Below are 18,318 nucleotides of genomic sequence, written 5' to 3' on the forward strand. Positions count from 1 at the left end.
ATCTTACTGCTGTAGAGGATGCGGTTTCTTCCACTGGCTCGTTTTCTTTGGAAATAAGAAAACTGGCTACATCTAACTGTTTGTTATTCCTTGTTGGGATGAATCGATCTCCTCCTGCCTTAGAGGGGGTGTTTTGGGTCTTGCCGTTCTTTCCTGTTTGGAGACATTAATTATGTAACACTGAAGACACTCCAACTCTACAGTAAGCAGGAGCTGGACCCATGTGGCTCTTACCTGGTGTTTTGCTGGGGGTTTTGGAAAGGCTCACTGAACTGTTGACATTCCTGTTCGGTGAGAGGGAGTTTGTGTTGGTGGAGTTGGAGGTGCTGGCTTTCCTTTGCCATCTCGCCATCGGGGCGTTTGTGATGGGCATGTCCAGACGGAGGACGTTGTGGACGTCATTCTCAAACCCAAAATGGGACATTATTACAGCAGCTGCGATCACTCTGTGGGAGAAAAAAAAACACAGATAACAGCAAAGTTATAGAGCTTGGCCACATGGAGCACGTGAAGCATGATGAAGCGCCGTTTGATGTAAAATATGTAAAACTAAATTAATAAACAGAATGTATACTTTCCATAAACTTTAACAAAAATGTATAAGTTAACTATATTTGTGAACAGTCACGAAACGCAACCAATACAATGTGGATTATTGCAGTTGTGTAAATAACTTAACCAACCCGGGGGAAAACCAAACCATACTTTATATTTAATCTTACCACAGATCCGACAAATCCGTTCCTCGAAGCTCAACAAAATTGTCACCAAAAAATAAGCGCTCTTATTTACACACCAGTTTCGTCTTTCCACAAGCAGAGTCGACTATCGTCTGAGCAGGTGAAGATAGTTAACGGATGAACGCCAGAGTTTAAATGTCTGAAACGCCTGTCATGATTGGTGAATTCAAAAAACAAAAGTTTTCGCTGTTACCAAGGCAGCAGGGCAGAATGCTGCGCGCTGATTGGTGAATCGCATCGCAGAGCACTTCCTGATAGTATTACATATTAAGAGTCCTTTGTTAGGCTCGATTCTGTGTATGTTGTTAATCTGATTTGTTACTCGTTGGTCTGTTGTTAATATCTTTTATATATTTCAGGTAAAAACGTAGATATGACAGGATAATGTTTCTGAATGATGCATTCTAGTTGAGATGTTGACTGGAAACACATATACAAGGAATTTGAATTGGTAAGAGTTTCATGTGCTCACAGAAATACAACAAATACACCAGCTAGACACAGAATTACAGGTGAATAACAGATTTACAAAATATAATAACATAGGAATACAAATAGTAAATATACATACAGTTGTTATACACAGGAATGTGCAGAGAGGTAAAATCTAAAAACAATTAACTTAATATTACACGCATAGATTTGTAAAGGACGCGTGTTTTATTATGGAAAATATAAGTATTTATGTATTGCACAAGGTCTGACATGAAAATATCAAAGATATCACAAGATACAACCGTTCGCTTTCATTGCATTTTATTTATTTTTTTAGTCAATACATGGAATTGTGTCTGTCAGTTTCTTTACCGAGGCTGTTATTAACATCTGAACCCATATGGTTTTGAAATGCTGTCATTTTCAGTGAGAGATCCTTTTATTTTTGAAAACCGGTCTGTCATTTAGAGATTAAAACTTTTATTTTGAAAATTCTAAAGACCGGTTGCGGTTTGCCACTGCTGGGCGTGGCTTGTCTTTGATGTTTTTGTTGCATTGGTTTCAGTAGCAAAACAAAGCCAATTGTTACATGCAGCTCTGTGTTCCCAGCTGCGTTTTCATTAGAAAATTCACTGAGGTAAATACATTAACATTTTGTTTAACGTCAGATGGTTATCATTTAATATGCCAGAGGTCTTCGCTAACGAATGGAACTCTACTGCGAGTTTTCTGTTGACAAGTAACTTATGTACAGTTTTCTGTTTTTAAGGAGTGTGTGTTGTTATAATGTTGTTTGGAATCCTCGCAGGGTGTTTGCATCACATAAACTGCCAGGTTTGCGAAGCCCTTCGTACGGTAGGAAGGAAGGAGGAAGTGGAGTGGGTTTACTGTTGGCGAGGAAAAGAAAGTAAACTGCTCCACAGTGCTCTTCTGGATCAACGGGGTGAGTCAGCAGAGCCCACGTGTTAACAGCACATGTGACGTTTGCCTTAATAAACTTCCTCAAGCTAAACTGTCATTCCGCGACCAGAAACCTCCACGCTGCTGTTTCACTTCAACATTACAAATCGGTTTAAGACGAAAAGATTATTCCTTATTTACACGTCACGTTCATTCAGGACAGGTGGTTGTCTGTCCTGTAACTAAAGGGTGGAGGAGCGGGAGCTGGACGGGATGTTTGCCCGGAAAAACAAGCGAGCAGCGGCGCCGAAAGGCCAAGGAGCAGCTGCAGCCAAACAGGTCAGTGTCGAAATGTTTTGCGTATGACTGTCAACTGTGAATGTTGTAAGCTAAACATTTTAAAGGGACAGTTCATATTGAAATAAAAAGTCTGGCTTTGACTGTTTTCATTTAGGGTGAACTGTCCCTTTAAGGATTATGTCTGTTGTTTGTATTGGACAGGGGCTCTGTGTTAGAATCCATTGATGATCTGTGAAATGTTTTGCGTATGACTGTCAACTGTGAATGTTGTAAACTAAACATTTTAAAGGGACAGTTCATATTGAAATAATAAGTCTGGCTTTGTAAGTTACTAAAGTAATGACTGTTTTCATTTAGGGTGAACTGTCCCTTTAAGGATTATGTCTGTTGTTTGTATTGGACAGGGGCTCTGTGTTAGAATCCATTGATGATCTGTCCATCTCGTGACTGAGATAAGGGTGCTATTGGACCTTTACATGTAAGCTCTTGTTTCTTTGTAGATGGGATTGTTGCTTGATTTCAAGCCAGATGATATGATGGACATGGAGCAAGATCTGGATGATCCAGCTTTAGAAGCAGAATTTGCTGCCATTGTTGGGAAGAAACCCAATGTGGCTCCCAGGGGGAAAAAGGCTGGTAAAGGTGGGCATCGTGATTATCGTTATTCTTATTTTTTTTATTTTTTGAAATTCATATAATAAATGCAGGCCGTGTCTGTTGCTGCCAAACTTTAAAAGGTAGGATCTGAAATACTATCACCTAATGCATTCTTTAATGTACTCTTAATGCATGCTGTGGTAGTGCCAAGGTCTGTATTACCTGAAGAGAGCTGTCTCTCTTAGCATATTCCCATTCATTTCGGGGCAGTTGCTCGGTTGATGAGGAACACTTTAGAAGTACATGATTTAAGAACTTGACATCTTTGATCTTGTGCACTTTTTTTGGCGCATATTATGAGAATAATTTCTGAAGGATCATGACACTGACATTGGCTGCTGAAAATTCAGCCTTGCCATCACAGGAATAAATCATTTTTAAATATTTTATTTTAATAAAATATATCAAAATAGAAATCCAAAATCGGTCAGTATTGTAACATTATAATGTTTATGTAATGTAATAAACATATGTATTGTACTATGCTATAATGCAATCAAACACTTGTGAATTGGCAGAAAAAAATATCATAGTGCATGGCACCTTTTGAATGACCATCAGTAAAAAAAGATGTTTTTGCAGCTAGATGGTGTAATTGCGAAACCAGCCAAACCTTGACCCACAGGGTAGCATTTCTATCATCTGTCTTATCGGTATTCTGATTAGTTTTTATGATCTTGAAAATATTTTGTGAACACCTAAATAAATTTGATTAAAATTTTTATGTTCAAGCTCCATTACCGATGGAGGATATTGCAAAAATGGCAGAGGCCTGCATGAAAGACATTGATGATGATGAAGATGACAGTCTGGAGAATGATGAAGACCTCTTGGTAAATTAAACCTGTGATTATTGTCTGTTTCTTTTCACTGTCAGCAGCTTTTGAATCTGGTATAGTGCGTTTATAGTGCTTGTTGTGATTCTCGTTAGGCTGAGCTGCAGGAAGTGGTTGATGAAGAGGAAACGGAAGACTCAGGTACCGCAACCCCTGCCTCCCCCATTAGTGCGGAAACCCCTTCAGCAGAACTGACGCCAGCCAGCCAGGTATGATCTAAATGTTTATTTGGCAAGGCATAAACATATTGTCTTTGTACAATTGTGTTAGTTGTAATATCAAAGTTAGATTTTAATCTTTCTTATTATTAATTTGCACATCTCCATTAACATAAACGTTGTTGTGAAATGGTAGAAGGCTTTTGTGAAATAAGTCATGTGCCGCCTCATAAAATATATATATATTTTTTTTTTTCTCACGGGACACTAAGGTTTCTTCGGTGCCTGGTAGCATTGAGCACACGTTAGAGGAGAGAATAAACCTGTATAGGATGGCTATTACCAATGCCAAAGCTGCAGGGGAAACCTCTAAAGCTCGGAGATATGAGAGAGGCCTCAAGGTATGCAGATGTAGCGTCATTGCTCAAACAAACTTTGGATACATCATTTTTTATGATAATTTATGACAATTGACAGGCTCATATTTTTGTTTAGACTCTACAGACTATGCTGGCATCAGTACGGAAAGGAGGGAAGATTGACGAAACAGAGATTCCTCCTCCAGTTGCATGTGGAGCATCTGGTGGTCCCAGTCGGCCCCCTGCCCCTGCAGCTTCACCTGATCAGCACGGGGAGTGTGACAGCGCTGTTGAGATCTCTCCTGTCTCTGCAGAGGCCGCCCCTGTTGTCATGGGTCCAGCATCAAACACTAAAGACGAGTCCTCCGGTGTGACGTCTCCAGCTTCCCTGTCATCCCCAGAAGGGGAACATGCAGCAAGTGGCACTGAATTGCTCTTAGGTCAGTCAAGTGTTTTTGTGACAACATACCACAGTTTAAGTTAATGGTTGAAAGATAAAATGCCTAGCTAGTGTCTGAATTTATAGGATTTATTTTCATTTAAACCAAGAAATGAAAACGTTTTAGGAAAATACGAGAAAGTTATATAAAAACGATGAAGAATTTAATTCAGCACTGTTTCTAGGTCAGTAATCAAATTTGTGACATGGCAGTCCTTTGTACAAATCAGATTTAAAATAATCAGAGTTATTTTAAATTGGAATAATATTTCACAATATTTCTAAAAAATAAATCCAGCATTGATGAACATAAAATGCTTCTTTCAAAAAACATTTTAAAATCTTATCTATCTCAAACATTTGAATTGTTAAATCTTCAGCAATTCATGTAGAATGTTCAGTTATATTTTTCACTTAAATTATGCTTAGAATTTGTAATGAAACTTGTGTATGTTAAATGAGAAAATAATGCAAAATAGAAGCATTTTTACTAGTCCTTTTGGTAAGTATTTTAAAACAGACTTAATCCCTATTCTCTGATTAATATTTGACAGCAGTTGTATTGATTTATGCGTGGAGTATGTATTTGCTAAATTATTCCATGCTTTCCAACAACTCTAAAACATATACTGATAATATAATTTCATAGGAATCTTTTCTTTTTTTTTGGCAGTTTCCATAATATCTGTAGTCATAATTCAAAATGTGCAAAAATAAATAAATAAATAAATTGTATTCAATGGATCATCAACGCTGGATGTAGAAAAGCAAACTATGTTGAAAATGAGGCCCTTTCCCTTTAAGTTGTTTGTGACTTGCTAATTTAACTAGAAGTATGACATTCTACAGAGCTGTTTTTGTAAATGGTACATTGTGGTTTCCTCTGCTCCTAAAGCAGACTCACCAGCCGGACAGCCCAATAAAGACGTTCTGTTAGAGCGACAGAAGGAATACAGGATGGCAGCTCTCAAGGCCAAACAAGCAGGAGATATTGTCCAAGCCAAAATGCATATAAAGACCAGCAAGGTAAGATATGGTTTCTAATCAAATGTATATAGCTATGTATCGCTGTTTCTGTACTGTTAATTTTCAAACAGTGGCATATTTATGCTTTCCTCTCAGGGCTTCATGCCTTCAAAATTTCAAAATGAGCGTTTTATCAGTTCGCAAATTCACTTTGTACAGAATTATACAAAGTTTGGATTCCTTCTTTCTAATTAATTATATACAGTTGAAATATGAATAGATTTGTTATTGTTAATGTAGTTGTTTTCTTTGTTTTGTCTTGTAAACTCTTTTAGTTGCTTCAGTTAAAACCAAAACAAACTTTTGTAACTGTGCTGTCTGTGCTCAGTTAACAGGCATGGCTTTGTAAATGTATCACACCCTGTTAATGTGTCTTTTTCCGTTTACCTTCTGCTCTAATATGGACATTTTGACTCAAACTTGCCAAAGACTTTGTATCTCAAAGCCTTTACTGTTTTTATCGAGCGTTTCAGTTGGTTTTGTACTTAAAGGGGTCATATGATGCAATTTCAAGTTTTCCTTTCTCTTTGGAGTGTTACAAGCTGCAAAATGTTCACGCAAAGAAAGGAGGCGTAACTTTTATTCTCGCTGTAGTATTGTTACCGCCGCCATGTCGTGGAGACGCTGTGTGTTTCATTGTGAAAGCAATGCAAACTACTTTGTTTGGCCTTCCAAAAGAGGACACAATTAGAAATCAGTGGTTAAGTTGTATTTACAACACTGTTCCAGAACAGTTCAAACCAAATATTCAGATGTGTGCAATGCATTTTACGGAGGACGAGGACTGTGTCCTGGGAGAGTCGCCTACAATGCCGGTGTTCTGACAAATAAGTACGTTTTCATATTTAAAGGATTTGCCACTGATGATTCAAACGTGAGTTTTGAGCAGTGTAGAGTAGCGCTTGTTGTTTGTCGTTTCTCCAATCACAAATGCAGACATGGTTTTATGTTTATGCGGCTCGATGCAACGCAACGCGTAAAATTACAGTATAAGTCATTATAATCTGTAATTATGTCCCCACTGGATGCAACAAATGCCTCATTTATAATGGGGTTTATTGTTTTTGTCTTGTTGCGCGGGACACGGCATCAGTATGGTAAGGGGCGTAACATTTCCGTCACACGCTTGAGGTATTCGGCCAATCACAACACACTGGATAGCTGGCCAATCAGAGCACACCTCGCTTTTCAGACCAATGAGCTTTGTAAAAATCAACGCGTTTCAGAAAGGCGGGGTATGAGGAGAAACAATAATGTACAGTATGTGGAAAATAATGTGTTTTTTTAACCTTAAACCACATAAACACATTTCATTACACCAAATACACAAAATAATGTTCTTTTTTAGCAACGTCATATGATTTGGGTCATATGAACGAGTTTGGATATTCCTCTTAACGAAGTGTCTTGTTCTCGTAAACCATGATTTCTAATAACTCACTTGTAACAAAAATGTGCTAAGTTATTTGAGGTATTCAAGACTTGTAGGAAGTAGACAAAGAATAGCACTATGCCGTTTGCTTGTTTGGCTCAGGGATTCGATGCAGCCATTGAGGCTTTGGAGAAAGGCCAGCCGGTGGACATGAACTCCCTTCCGCCCCCTCTGTCTCAAGGTTAGACCTAAATTATCATTTGTGGTCAGAAAGATACTATAGTAGCTATGATGTGTTGCATATTTGTTATATATTTTTTAAGGCTTGGAGCTTTGAATCTTTTCCACAGCCTCTACAGTTACTCACCCTGCACCTCAAAAAGCTGTTACCTCACCTTCAGCTCCTGGTTAGTACACCAGTTCTCACATCAGATATTTTCAGAGGCTGAGCATGTGTCTCTTTTAATAGTCTAATTATGGTCTTACCTGAATTACTGTACTTGTGACCTGAATTGGAATGCTTTTCCTGTCTCCTAGTGTTCATTTTTTGTTTTTATTATACCAGCAGACAGCGTTTCTAGCCCAGCTCAGCCCCAGACTGTTCTTGACGCTCTGGAACAGAGGATGGCCAAGTACAAAGAGGCCTTCACACAAGCTAAGGCCAGCGGAGATGAGCGCAAAGCCCGCATGCATGACCGCATTGCTAAAGTTAGTAAACATGTCAAAATGACACCTAAACCTCAAATAATGGCACATTGTCACCACTGAGTGTCCACAAACTTTCGATTTCTCTTGCCGTGTTTCCTTTTTAGATTTTATCTGAATGTGGAGGAAGGTTCATGTTAACATAACTACAGCACATTTTACACATAGAAAGGTGTTTCCACTGACTTGTTGATTTCAGATTATGTTCTTTGTGTGACCCACAGCAATACCAGGCTGCCATCCGTGCCCATAAAGCAGGCCGACCTGTCAATTTTGACGAACTTCCAGCCCCTCCAGGTTGGCTCTTCTGTAGTCAAAAAGAAGACCTGTACATATATTTTTGTGTACATGTCCACTACCATTCAAAAGATGTTCTTGTCCAAGGCTGCATTTGTTTGATTAAAAATACAGTTAAGGTTGCAATATTGTGAAATATTAACATATAAAATAACAGTTTTCTGTTTTAATATATTTTGTAATGTAATTTATTCCTACAAAGGCAAAGTAAAATTTTAGCAGCCGTTACTCCGTCTTCAGTGTCGTATTGAAATTTGAATATGCTAATTTGGTGCTTAAGAAACATTTCTTATCATTGAAAATAGTTGTAGTGCTTAATATTTTTGTGGAAACAAGTGATTTTTTTTTTTCTTTCAGAATTCCATTAATAGAAATTTAAAAAGAACCATAATTATTTGAAATAGTCAGTAGGCTCAAGGCAGCGTAACATAAATAAGGGAGGTCACATACAAATGAAATTAACCCAAAAATATATGTTTATTAAAGTAATCTATAACTGAATTAAACAATACCAACACAAAAGGAAATAGAAAACTTAAAAGAAAATTAAAGTATGCACATAAACTGGTACTGAAGAGGCATCAAGCGCAAATGGGGGCCAGACACGCTGGGAAAAGGAACAAAGCCCTTTTTTACCAGTAAACTCATCACCGGTAACCCACTGCACCTGCCGCTTGACTCCACGTTACAAACACACAAGAAAAAAAGAACCCAAAACAAACAAACACAATCTGGTGACAGGAAGGCGCAAATGAAGGATTTCTGGTTAGGCAAGACCGTAACAGTTATAAATGGTTTTTACTGTCACTTTCGATCAATTTAATGCATCCTTGCTAAATAAAAGTATTAATTTCCTCACAACTTTTGAATGATAATATATATTTTTTTAAATTCTTTAATTATTAGCTTGAATTCCTGCTAAGAAAATGAGGAGTTATGTTAAACTGAAGTGTTCTCTATAGGCTTTCCTCCAATCCCAGGCCAGAAGGCTGCTTCTCCAGAGCAGGGATTGGCTGCAGTGTTGGAAACAGCCAATAAACTAACATCTAATGAAGCTGAAGCTGGTGATGGTGAAGAGGACGATGAAGAGGGAGAGGAGAAGGTAAATTCTTAGTTTGTAGCATTTCTTAAATATTTCCATGTTGTCCCTCCTTTCTTTTAAAGAAATCACTGGTAACACTTTCTATGAAGCCCGTATTTATAATATATTATAAGGGTATTCTTAAGGCATTATAATGAATGCATAATGCACTATCACTTTTTTTTAATTTGCTTTCTAGGTTAAAGCTCCGAAAGTAGGCGACCAAAAGAGGCCCACTCTTGCAGTACAGCCAACGGTACAGAAGCCCAAGAGGACCCCTTCACCTTCCCCAGACAGAACGTCTAAAAGAGGAAGTCTGCCTGACACTGGTAGAGTTGTGTTTTAAGATGGCCTTTTAATTGGGATGTTTTTATATTTTGTAACTGAGTTACATAAGAAGCGCACAAAACTCTCTCAAACTGGTTTAAATCTGGTTATTGTCTCCTCAGCTCAGCAGCAGCTGGAGTTTCTGGAAGGCCGCAAAAAGCAGTACATGAAAGCAGCGCTGCAGGCAAAGCAAAAGAATGACCTAGAGCAGGCCAAGACCCTCCTGCGCGCAGCAAAGGGTTTGGACCCCATGATAGAAGCCGCCCGCAGCGGCAAGAGGGTGGACATAAGCAAGGTAACACTGTGATTGTTTTTTTTTAAATAAATTCTTTAACAAATCCATAATGAAATGAGTAATAACTCCCCCTTTATTTTCAGGTGCCTTCACCGCCTGGAGATGAGGACGAGGACTTCATCCTAGTCCATCATAGTGATGTTCAGATCTCAGAGAAGGCTGAGGAGGTCTACACTCAACTCACCAAACTACTCAAAGAGCAATGCGAGGTAACCAGAAGTTGGTGAATTAATGAAGTAACACAGAGAATGGATCTGTGCAAAAACCTAGTTTCTACATAGTCAGCTACCATCGAAATGGATCTGAAATGAAATCTCATATGCCAATGAATTGGAACTCTGTATGTGCACGCTACACAAACAACATACTACATTTTTGATTGCAATAGTTTGATATTAGCATGTTGCTTAGCTAACAGAGTGATACTCTAACATAAAGCATAAAATACATATTGGGTTGGCAATTTACAATCAATAAAACTATTTATAGTCAATATTTCAAAGACATTGCTCACAAGAAGAGCATGTTACATTTTTGATTTCAACAGAATTTGCGATTAAAGGGATATTTCACCCAAAAATGAAAAATTACCCCATGATATACTCACCCTCAAGCCATCCCAGGTGTATATGACTTTCTTCTTTCAGACGAATACAATCGGAGTTATATTAAAAAATCTCCTTGCTCTTCCTCTTGCAAGATTTAAAATGGCAGTGAATGGATGTTGAGAATTTGAAGCCCAAAAACGTGCGGTCCATTCATCATAAAAGATACTCCACACAGCTCCGGGGGGTGAATGATTGATGCATTTGTGTAAGAAAAATATCCATATTTAAAACTTTGTAAACTCTAGCTTCCACTATCTGTCGTACTTGCATTTTTGTTTTTGTTTTTTTCACAAATGCATCGCTTTACTTCAGAAGGCCTTTATTAACCCCCCGGAGCCACATGGAGTTCTTTTTATTATTGATGGATGCACTTTTTTGGCCTTTGTTGAATAAAGTCGTTATTTTTGTTTTCTTTGCACACAAACAGTATTCTCGCAGCTTCGTAAAATTACAGTTGAACCACTGATGTCACGTGGACTGTTTTACCGATGTCCTAACTACGTTTCTGGGTCTGGGAACATTTCAGTTACATTGCTGTCTATGGGAGAAAAGCTCTCTGATTTCATAAAAATATCTCAATATGTTCTGAAGATGAACGAAGGTCTTACGGGTTTGGAATGACATGAGGGTGAGTAATTAATGACAGAATTTTCGGTTTGGGTGAACTATCCCTTTTATAAAGAGTAAAATAAGCATTGGGCAAAATAGTAAATTTATACTCACTATAAGTGTATTTGTAGTCAATATTTCGCAAATCATGCTCATGAGAATCACATGCTATTCAGTATAAGAATTTGATGTTAGCATGTTGCTAAGCTAACAGTGTGATACTCTAGCAAGAATGAAATATATATTGGTTGAAATAGTACATTTTTTATTTAATGTAGATGAGTATATAGCAGTGGTGAGTGGTGACTTCTTTAACTGGGTATGTTGAGTACCATTATTTTTTTATAAAAATTTTTTTTTTACCCAAGACGTAACCCAACGAGAACTTAAACAGTACTGTGCATTAGCTTAAGACACACTCAAAGACACCGATCAAAATCAGAGACAATAAATAAGAAACACTATGGCAGGTTTTTGGAATCCATCTGAGCCACTGGAATCGATTTCTTGACTCTATTTACAGTTACAAAGTTTTTTTCATTTGATTTAAAGGGGTCCTATTATGCTTTTTCACTTTTTCAACTTTAGTTAGTCTGTAATGTTGCTGTTTGAGCATAAAAAAGATCTGCAAAGTTACAAAGTTCAAAGTCCACTTCAAAAGGAGATATTTTATTTAACATTGGTCCATTTCCCCTGCTTGGCCATTGAGACGGCTTTGGCATGTCGCTCACCCTCCTCCTGTCTCCTGACTTCTTCTACCACTAGCTGTCTCTTCTGCACTGATGTTGCTTTGTGCCACAGAGGAGTTTTTGGGATGAGTCCGAACCCTGCCCTTCCATGCTGTACTTGTCCAACCACATCTCTGAAGTGAAGCGCACTTTGCACTCTGAACAGCTTCCGATGGAGTCCACTTCCTTCCTGCTACCACCCGGGGGGCCGCTGTTCGAATGACTGCATCCTCGGATTCAGTTAGGGTCATGACGAGCCTTGCCTTGGTGCATTTGAACTCTTCCACGAGCCCTGTAATAGGTAATTCCAATTTGCCATGTCCATAAAGTCCAACGGAACTTAAACAACGTGGAACTATTCAAGCCGTTCATGCCAGACTGGGGAGAGAGGTGTTGTAATAATGTAAAATATGTGAAAAATAATGTGTTTTTCGAACAACCTAGTATGAGAGCCTGTTCTAGTACACCCCCAAAACAAAATCAAGACTTTGTAAAAGAGCATAATAGGACCCCTTTAATTGAGTTAGCTTTGCATCAAATATAACGTGATTTTCAATAATCAAGACCTGTCAGCAACAACACAGTTTTACGCTTCGGCAAGCAGACAGCTTATCTTGCTTATGAAAACACCCACATGCCTAAAATGCTGTCTAAGTAGGCAGATCACTAGGTTTTGAGACAGAACCTGTAAGCGGATGTGGAATATGTAAGTAGGACATGTTTCCTTTCTTCTTCAGAAATGTGTGACGTACTCCAAGCAGTTCACACACATGGGGAATGTCGCAGAAACAACCAAGTATGTATCGCATCACCAGTACACCGCTTCAGTAAATGAAATTCATTCATTTATTCCAGTTTTCCCTCTTGTAGGTTTGAGAACATGGCAGAACAATGTAAGAAGAGCCTGGAGGTTCTTAAACTGGCGCAGAACAGGGGGCTCCAGCCTCCTAAACATCACTTTGAGGAGAGAACATATCGCACTGTCAGGTCTGACACGCTCACTGCAGATCTTACATCAAGGAAAAGCCCAAAACAGTGTCCTGATCTGAGTGTCTTCTACAGGAAGCACCTACTTTACTACTGTTCAGCACACTACTGTTTAACACCACCGTCAAGGGAAATATGTGATGTTTCATTGAATAACATGATTTCTTTTTCTTGACTTGTGCTCTTGTAGGATTTTCCCGGAGCTCAGTAGCACAGATATGGTTGTGGTCATTGTTAGAGGGATGAACCTTCCTGCTCCCCCTGGTAAGCTTCAAACTGTTCTTGAAACAAACACTCAACAACACTGTTAGGAAGCATCTTGCTTTTAAACATCTCCCCTCTCTGCTTCTTTTGAAAGGTGTTGCAACAAATGACTTGGATGCCTATGTCAAGTTTGATTTCCCGTATCCCAGTACAGTGAGTACGAGTTCTTCAGTCACCTAGGCTTCATTTTACCCAGTCATCCATTTGATATTAATTACTTTCTCTGTTTATGTTAGGATCAACCTCAGAAACATAAAACATCAGTCATCAAAAATACCAACAACCCAGGTAAAAATGTTCAGCTATTCATTTCTGTATTTTTAAATACTTTGTAATTGTACACTACCCATCCAAAATTTGGGGTCAGTAAGATTTTTGTTTTTGAAAGAAGACTCTAACTCTGTTCACCAGGGCTACATTTATTTGATCAAAACTATAGTAAAAACAATAATATTGTGAAATATTATTACATTTACATCTATGCATTTAGCAGACACTTTTATCCAAAGCAGCTTACATTGCATTTAAGGTATAAATTTCATCAGTTCATATATTCCCTGTGAATCGAACCCACGACCTTGCCATTATTACTACAGGAAAACAGAAATTATGACAATTTAAGATGTTGTTTTCTATTTAAATATAGTTTAAAATTTTATTTATTGAAGTGATGTATTACTCTAGTCTTCGATGTCACATGATGTTTCATAAAACATTCTAAAATGCTTATTTGGTGCACAAGAAACACTTAATTATTATTATTATTATTATCAATGCTGAAAACAGTTGTGCTGCTTAATATTTTGGTGGATATCATGGACCCACTTTATATTAAGTGGCCTTAAAAACTATGTACTTTTAAATTAATAATTTGGTACAGTGCACTTATTGTGTACATACATGTTTTTACATTGTACTTATATTTTAAAAATACCTGCATGTAATTACATCTGTAATTAATTTCTGTAATTACATTTATAATTACACAGTTGACCCATCCCTTACACCTTAACCCACCCTTAAACCTACCCATACCAACAAACCTGTCCCTAACCTTACCCATATCCCACCTTAATAGCAGCAAAAGTGTTTTGCAATACAATATGAACACAATAAGTACATTGTACTTAATTTTTGATCTAAGTACATAGTAGTTAAGGCCACTTAATATAAAGTGGGGCCGATATCATGATACATTTTCTCAGGATTCTTTGATGAATAAAACGAAATAGAAATATTTTTAACATTATAAATGTATTTACTGTCACTTTTGATCAATTTAATGTATCCTCCTTACTAAAAAAAAAATCTTACTGACCAAACTTTTATTGATTAAAATTGGGAATACTTTAGGAGAGACGTATATAGGAAATCAGTTAGCTGGGACAAATATACAGTTTAGTGAATATTATACAGAAATATTTGACTGCAGGACACTATGAATACCAGAATTAGAATCAAGTATTTTAGAGAGCAGTGTAATTAAAATGAATATTTGCTGCTGAAGGTATGGACTTATTTGGTCTTTTGGCAGAGTATAACCAGACCTTCAAACTGAACATCAACCGGAACCACCGTGGCTTCAGGAGAGTTATACAGTCTAAAGGCCTGAAGCTGGAAGTGCTGCACAAAGCGTGGGTGTTGCTGTTGGACATAAGCACTGATCCAAAGTCTCCAAATAATCATCATTTTGGGACTTTTACTCTATTGTCTCCTAACAGTACACACTTTTGTTTAAGATTCATTTCTATTGGGCAGACACACAGGTCAGGATAAATATCAACCAGTGCTGCTCTGATTGAACTCTGTGGTAGTTGTGGTGCATGCCGGGTCATTGTGTGTAGGTGGATCTGAGCTTCACACTGACTTCTTTGTTTTGTGACAGTGGCTTCCTGAGAAGTGACAAGCCGTTAGGAACAGCCCAGCTCAAACTGGAGAAACTGGAAACTGAAAGCGAAGTGAGAGAGATAGTGGAGGTGAGCGGGGCTGTTTTTCAACAGTATGTGCATAGGAGCCAGAGACGAGAGTGCAAACATCAGCTGTGAAAGCAAACATATATGTGTGTTTAACACATGAACTTGAGCTAAAATGGGACAATCTCACACCCATTAGCCAGATATCACTATGTTTACATTTGTGTAGGAGATGTATGTTTATGGCATTGGCTTCATTTCTGCACGCAGCTCATGGATGGGCGGAAGGCCACAGGTGGTCGTCTGGAGGTGAGGGTGCGTCTCAGAGAGCCGCTGGGTGGGCAGGACCACCAGACTGTCACAGAACGATGGCTAGTGCTAGAGGAGCCACAGGTTAGTGCTCCTGTGGCTGTGTCTAATGAAGGCACGGCTGAATGCTCATGTTTGTTCCTGGTCTGTTAATATTAAAAAGTGAACAGCGTCACACTCGCCCAAAATTTGAACATTAAGATGAAGGTAAATATTTAGGGTGATTAAAGGTGCATTATACAATTTCATTTAATGACACAGATTAAGAGATGGCCTGCTTAATGTATTTATATTGAAATATTAATAACATTATAAATATAAAAAACACGGTTACACTTTATTTTAAGGTGTCCTTGTTACAGTGTAGTTATACATTTAAGTACTGAGTAATATTAATTAACTGCATGTACTTACTATATAGTTAGGGTTAAGATTAGGGTTTGGCTTAGGGCTACTTGAATGTAATTATGCATAATTTATTGTTATTATAATAGTAAATACACGTAACGTGTAACAAGGACACCTTAAAATAAAGTGTTACAAAAACACTGTTGTCAGATTACACAAAGAAACTCAAAGGTCTTTCTTCATGTGAAACGAAGGCCTGTGTGTTTAATCGGACCATTTTACAATGATGCATGAAAGATAGGACAGAAATATATTGCTATTATATATTAAAATTCTGATATTTCATTTATTATTATTATTAACAGTAATAATAATAATAATCAAAATTTATAAATTACTATTATATAATATTCCTGTTTTCTGGGTTTAAAACCCAACAGTGCAAATAAAAAGTGGACTAAAAACAACAACAATAAAAATTGATTTATTATTATAATAATTATTATTGTTGTTGTTGTTGTTGTTAATATTAACAATAATATATTGCTATTATATAATATTCCTCTTGGCTAGGTTTCAAAATTCTACAGTGAAAATGACCAAAAACACAAATAATAATAATAATAATAGTTTATTATTTTTAATAATAATTATAATACTATTGATATATTAATATTTTATAATATTCCTCTACAGTGTGAATGGAAAATAACCAACATCATAAAAAAATAAGTGTAAACAGACAAATAAACAATAATAACTGATATTATTATTAGTAGTAGTGGTAGTAGTAATGTCATTCTACACCTGTACAATATTTGTTCATAATACCTTAAAGAAAATCATACAGAACAGGCATTTATTCACATTGAACCTGGAATAATACAGTAAAATGTATGCATTAATCTTAAACAGTAATAGATCTATATGACAATGAACGTCTGACAGTACTTTATGATTTTGGTAGTCATATTTCTTAGTGAAAATAGGGATTTTGTGTGTGGGCGTGTGAGAGTGTGAGCGTGTGTGAGTGTGTGAGCGAGTATGTGAGTGTGTGTCAGTGTGAGTGCGTGAGTGCGAGTGTGTGTAAATGCCATATTTTGGTTTTGACTGTCATCTGCTGTCTGTGTTAGGTACTGCTGTAACTGACACTGATTTCATCTTCACAACGTAAGAAAGTTTGTCCCATTTCTACTGACAGATATATGATCACATGCATGTTACACTTCACCTTACAGTTGATTTTTCTTTCAGGTCTTGCGGTCTCAGCGGTTTTATCAGAGTGGATGAAGGTATGGACGATGAAAGCTCAACGGTGCTGCTAGCCTCGGGTACGAACCACGTGAAGGAGATAGTGAGGAACTTGCTCAACAGAGAGACAGTCACTGACAGAGGGAGTTAGCTTTGTCTTTATCAGGGTAAAAGAGGTTGGACCAGGATGTAAGAGTTGGGGTGGTTATTAAAAATACAGGAGATATTAATAGGAGGAGCAGGAAAATGTGCGCAGACTTGCATGAGATTGATATGCCTTTTAAACGGCCCTTTTGAGATAGATTGCCTCTTGATTTTATAATAACGTTCACCCCAACTGTTACATTAATGCATTGGAGCTGAAGCCAATGAGAGCTAACCTTTTTTTTTTTTTTTTTACTGCTCTGGGATGCACTTACGCACTAATGCCAAAGTAATCACTGCTGCTGCAGTAAGATGAATGACTTAATCTGTTCTCTCTCAAACTAGGAACCTGTTCCTGCCATATCTCAAATACTAATGTATGATTGCTATGCAAATGAGTTCTACACGATTAGCTATGCAAAACGGTTTGCGTTTGAATCCCAAACATTTTGTCAGACATTTCAAAACTTGTTTACATCCTATGTGAATTTACTGCTTGATTTATTACGGATAGGCCGTGTCAAAGTACTGCTGTTAAATATTATATTCCTTATAAATACTATTAAAGCCATAAACCAGTTTTTACTAATTGAACCAGATGTAAATTATTCATTAAACGTTCTGAATAGTCGATTTTTTTTTTTAATGCTTGCTTCAGGAGGTAAATGAGCGAGCTTGCCATGTTTGGGAATGATTGAAAAATTATAATTTTTCCAGTAAATGTAGGCTTCAGTAAGCTTTCCCAGCATTTTGCTGACGATCAGGACTAGAACTGGTGCTGCAATAGTCATATTCAGACTCTCTGAACAGAAGAATTAATATTCAGAACAGTTTAGTTGACCTTATAAGTTAGCAAAAGTAGATTTTAGAGCTATTCTGCTTTGTTTTGTATATATATATATATATATATTAAACTTAATATATGAGAGAAGTCTTTTATCGCTCTTCTTGCACTTGACGGTTGTTCTGTACTAGGGTTGCTCCTAGTAGGCACTTTAGCCACATATAGCCAATGTTTACATTGAGGTCTAGTGCGCAGTTAAGTTCAGACACATAAGATGACACCTTTTGATTATATTTGCCATAGCAATGACCTCAGAAATAGCTTAAAGGATTAGCTCACCCAAAAAGAAAAATTTGCTGAAAATTTACAGGCCATCCAAGATGTAGATGAGTTTGCTTCTTTATCAGAACAGATTCAGCAATATATCACTTACTACCAGTGGATTC

At 37.3% G+C, this 18,318-nt stretch overlaps 2 protein-coding genes across 10 annotated transcripts in view; one reads left to right on the forward strand and one right to left on the reverse strand.

Moving 5' to 3' along the window:
* Positions 1–883, reverse strand: part of LOC107710546 (cell division cycle protein 20 homolog) — a 4,033-nt gene extending 3,150 nt beyond the window's left edge. The window contains exons 1-3 of one of the 2 annotated variants that reach the window (XM_016515333.1): positions 797–883; positions 235–446; positions 8–153 (exon numbers count right to left, since the gene is read on the reverse strand). In XM_016515333.1, the coding sequence (XP_016370819.1) occupies positions 8–153; positions 235–424 (336 nt within the window). In that variant the 5' untranslated portion in view covers positions 425–446; positions 797–883. Of the gene's footprint in view, positions 1–7; positions 154–234; positions 447–722 lie in introns of both variants that reach the window. The other variant, XM_016515332.1, reaches the window with a different exon arrangement.
* A 171-nt stretch (positions 884–1,054) lies between these two features.
* On the forward strand, positions 1,055–17,377 carry LOC107710553 (coiled-coil and C2 domain-containing protein 1B-like). 8 transcript variants are annotated; one of them, XM_016515352.1, is made up of 27 exons: positions 1,055–1,191; positions 1,984–2,118; positions 2,294–2,414; positions 2,876–3,017; positions 3,765–3,865; positions 3,964–4,077; positions 4,290–4,427; positions 4,522–4,825; positions 5,720–5,850; positions 7,385–7,463; positions 7,573–7,629; positions 7,788–7,930; positions 8,152–8,224; positions 9,187–9,326; positions 9,505–9,634; positions 9,755–9,927; positions 10,011–10,136; positions 12,610–12,668; positions 12,743–12,859; positions 13,050–13,123; positions 13,218–13,276; positions 13,360–13,411; positions 14,658–14,757; positions 15,009–15,099; positions 15,307–15,429; positions 16,827–16,863; positions 16,948–17,377. In XM_016515352.1, exons 3-26 carry the CDS (start codon positions 2,349–2,351, stop codon positions 16,836–16,838), a joined length of 2,604 nt encoding a protein of 867 aa, XP_016370838.1. In that variant the 5' UTR covers positions 1,055–1,191; positions 1,984–2,118; positions 2,294–2,348; the 3' UTR covers positions 16,839–16,863; positions 16,948–17,377. The 8 variants fall into 8 exon arrangements, with proteins under 8 accessions (XP_016370838.1, XP_016370836.1, XP_016370842.1 ...); XM_016515350.1 differs by lacking the exon at positions 1,055–1,191 and adding an exon at positions 1,732–1,812; XM_016515356.1 differs by lacking the exon at positions 1,055–1,191 and adding an exon at positions 1,732–1,812 and having other exon boundaries at positions 7,791–7,930.
* Positions 17,378–18,318: the final 941 nt, after the last annotated feature.

Source organism: Sinocyclocheilus rhinocerous, unplaced genomic scaffold (genome assembly GCF_001515625.1).
Source record: "Sinocyclocheilus rhinocerous isolate Xijiao unplaced genomic scaffold, SAMN03320098_v1.1 scaffold957, whole genome shotgun sequence".
In the NCBI taxonomy this organism is placed as follows: Eukaryota; Metazoa; Chordata; class Actinopteri; order Cypriniformes; family Cyprinidae; genus Sinocyclocheilus; species Sinocyclocheilus rhinocerous.

What these genes read in the sequence shown, in the direction of transcription:
- LOC107710553 (XM_016515352.1), top strand. Translation starts at nt 2,349, where the DNA reads ATGTTTGCCCGGAAAAACAAGCGAGCAGCGGCGCCGAAAGGCCAAGGA. An exon ending in GATATGAGAGAGGCCTCAAG is followed by an intron (nt 4,428 to 4,521) that starts GTATGCAGATGT and finishes ATTTTTGTTTAG; the next exon opens with ACTCTACAGACTATGCTGGC. An exon ending in AAGTGAGAGAGATAGTGGAG is followed by an intron (nt 15,100 to 15,306) that starts GTGAGCGGGGCT and finishes TTCTGCACGCAG; the next exon opens with CTCATGGATGGGCGGAAGGC.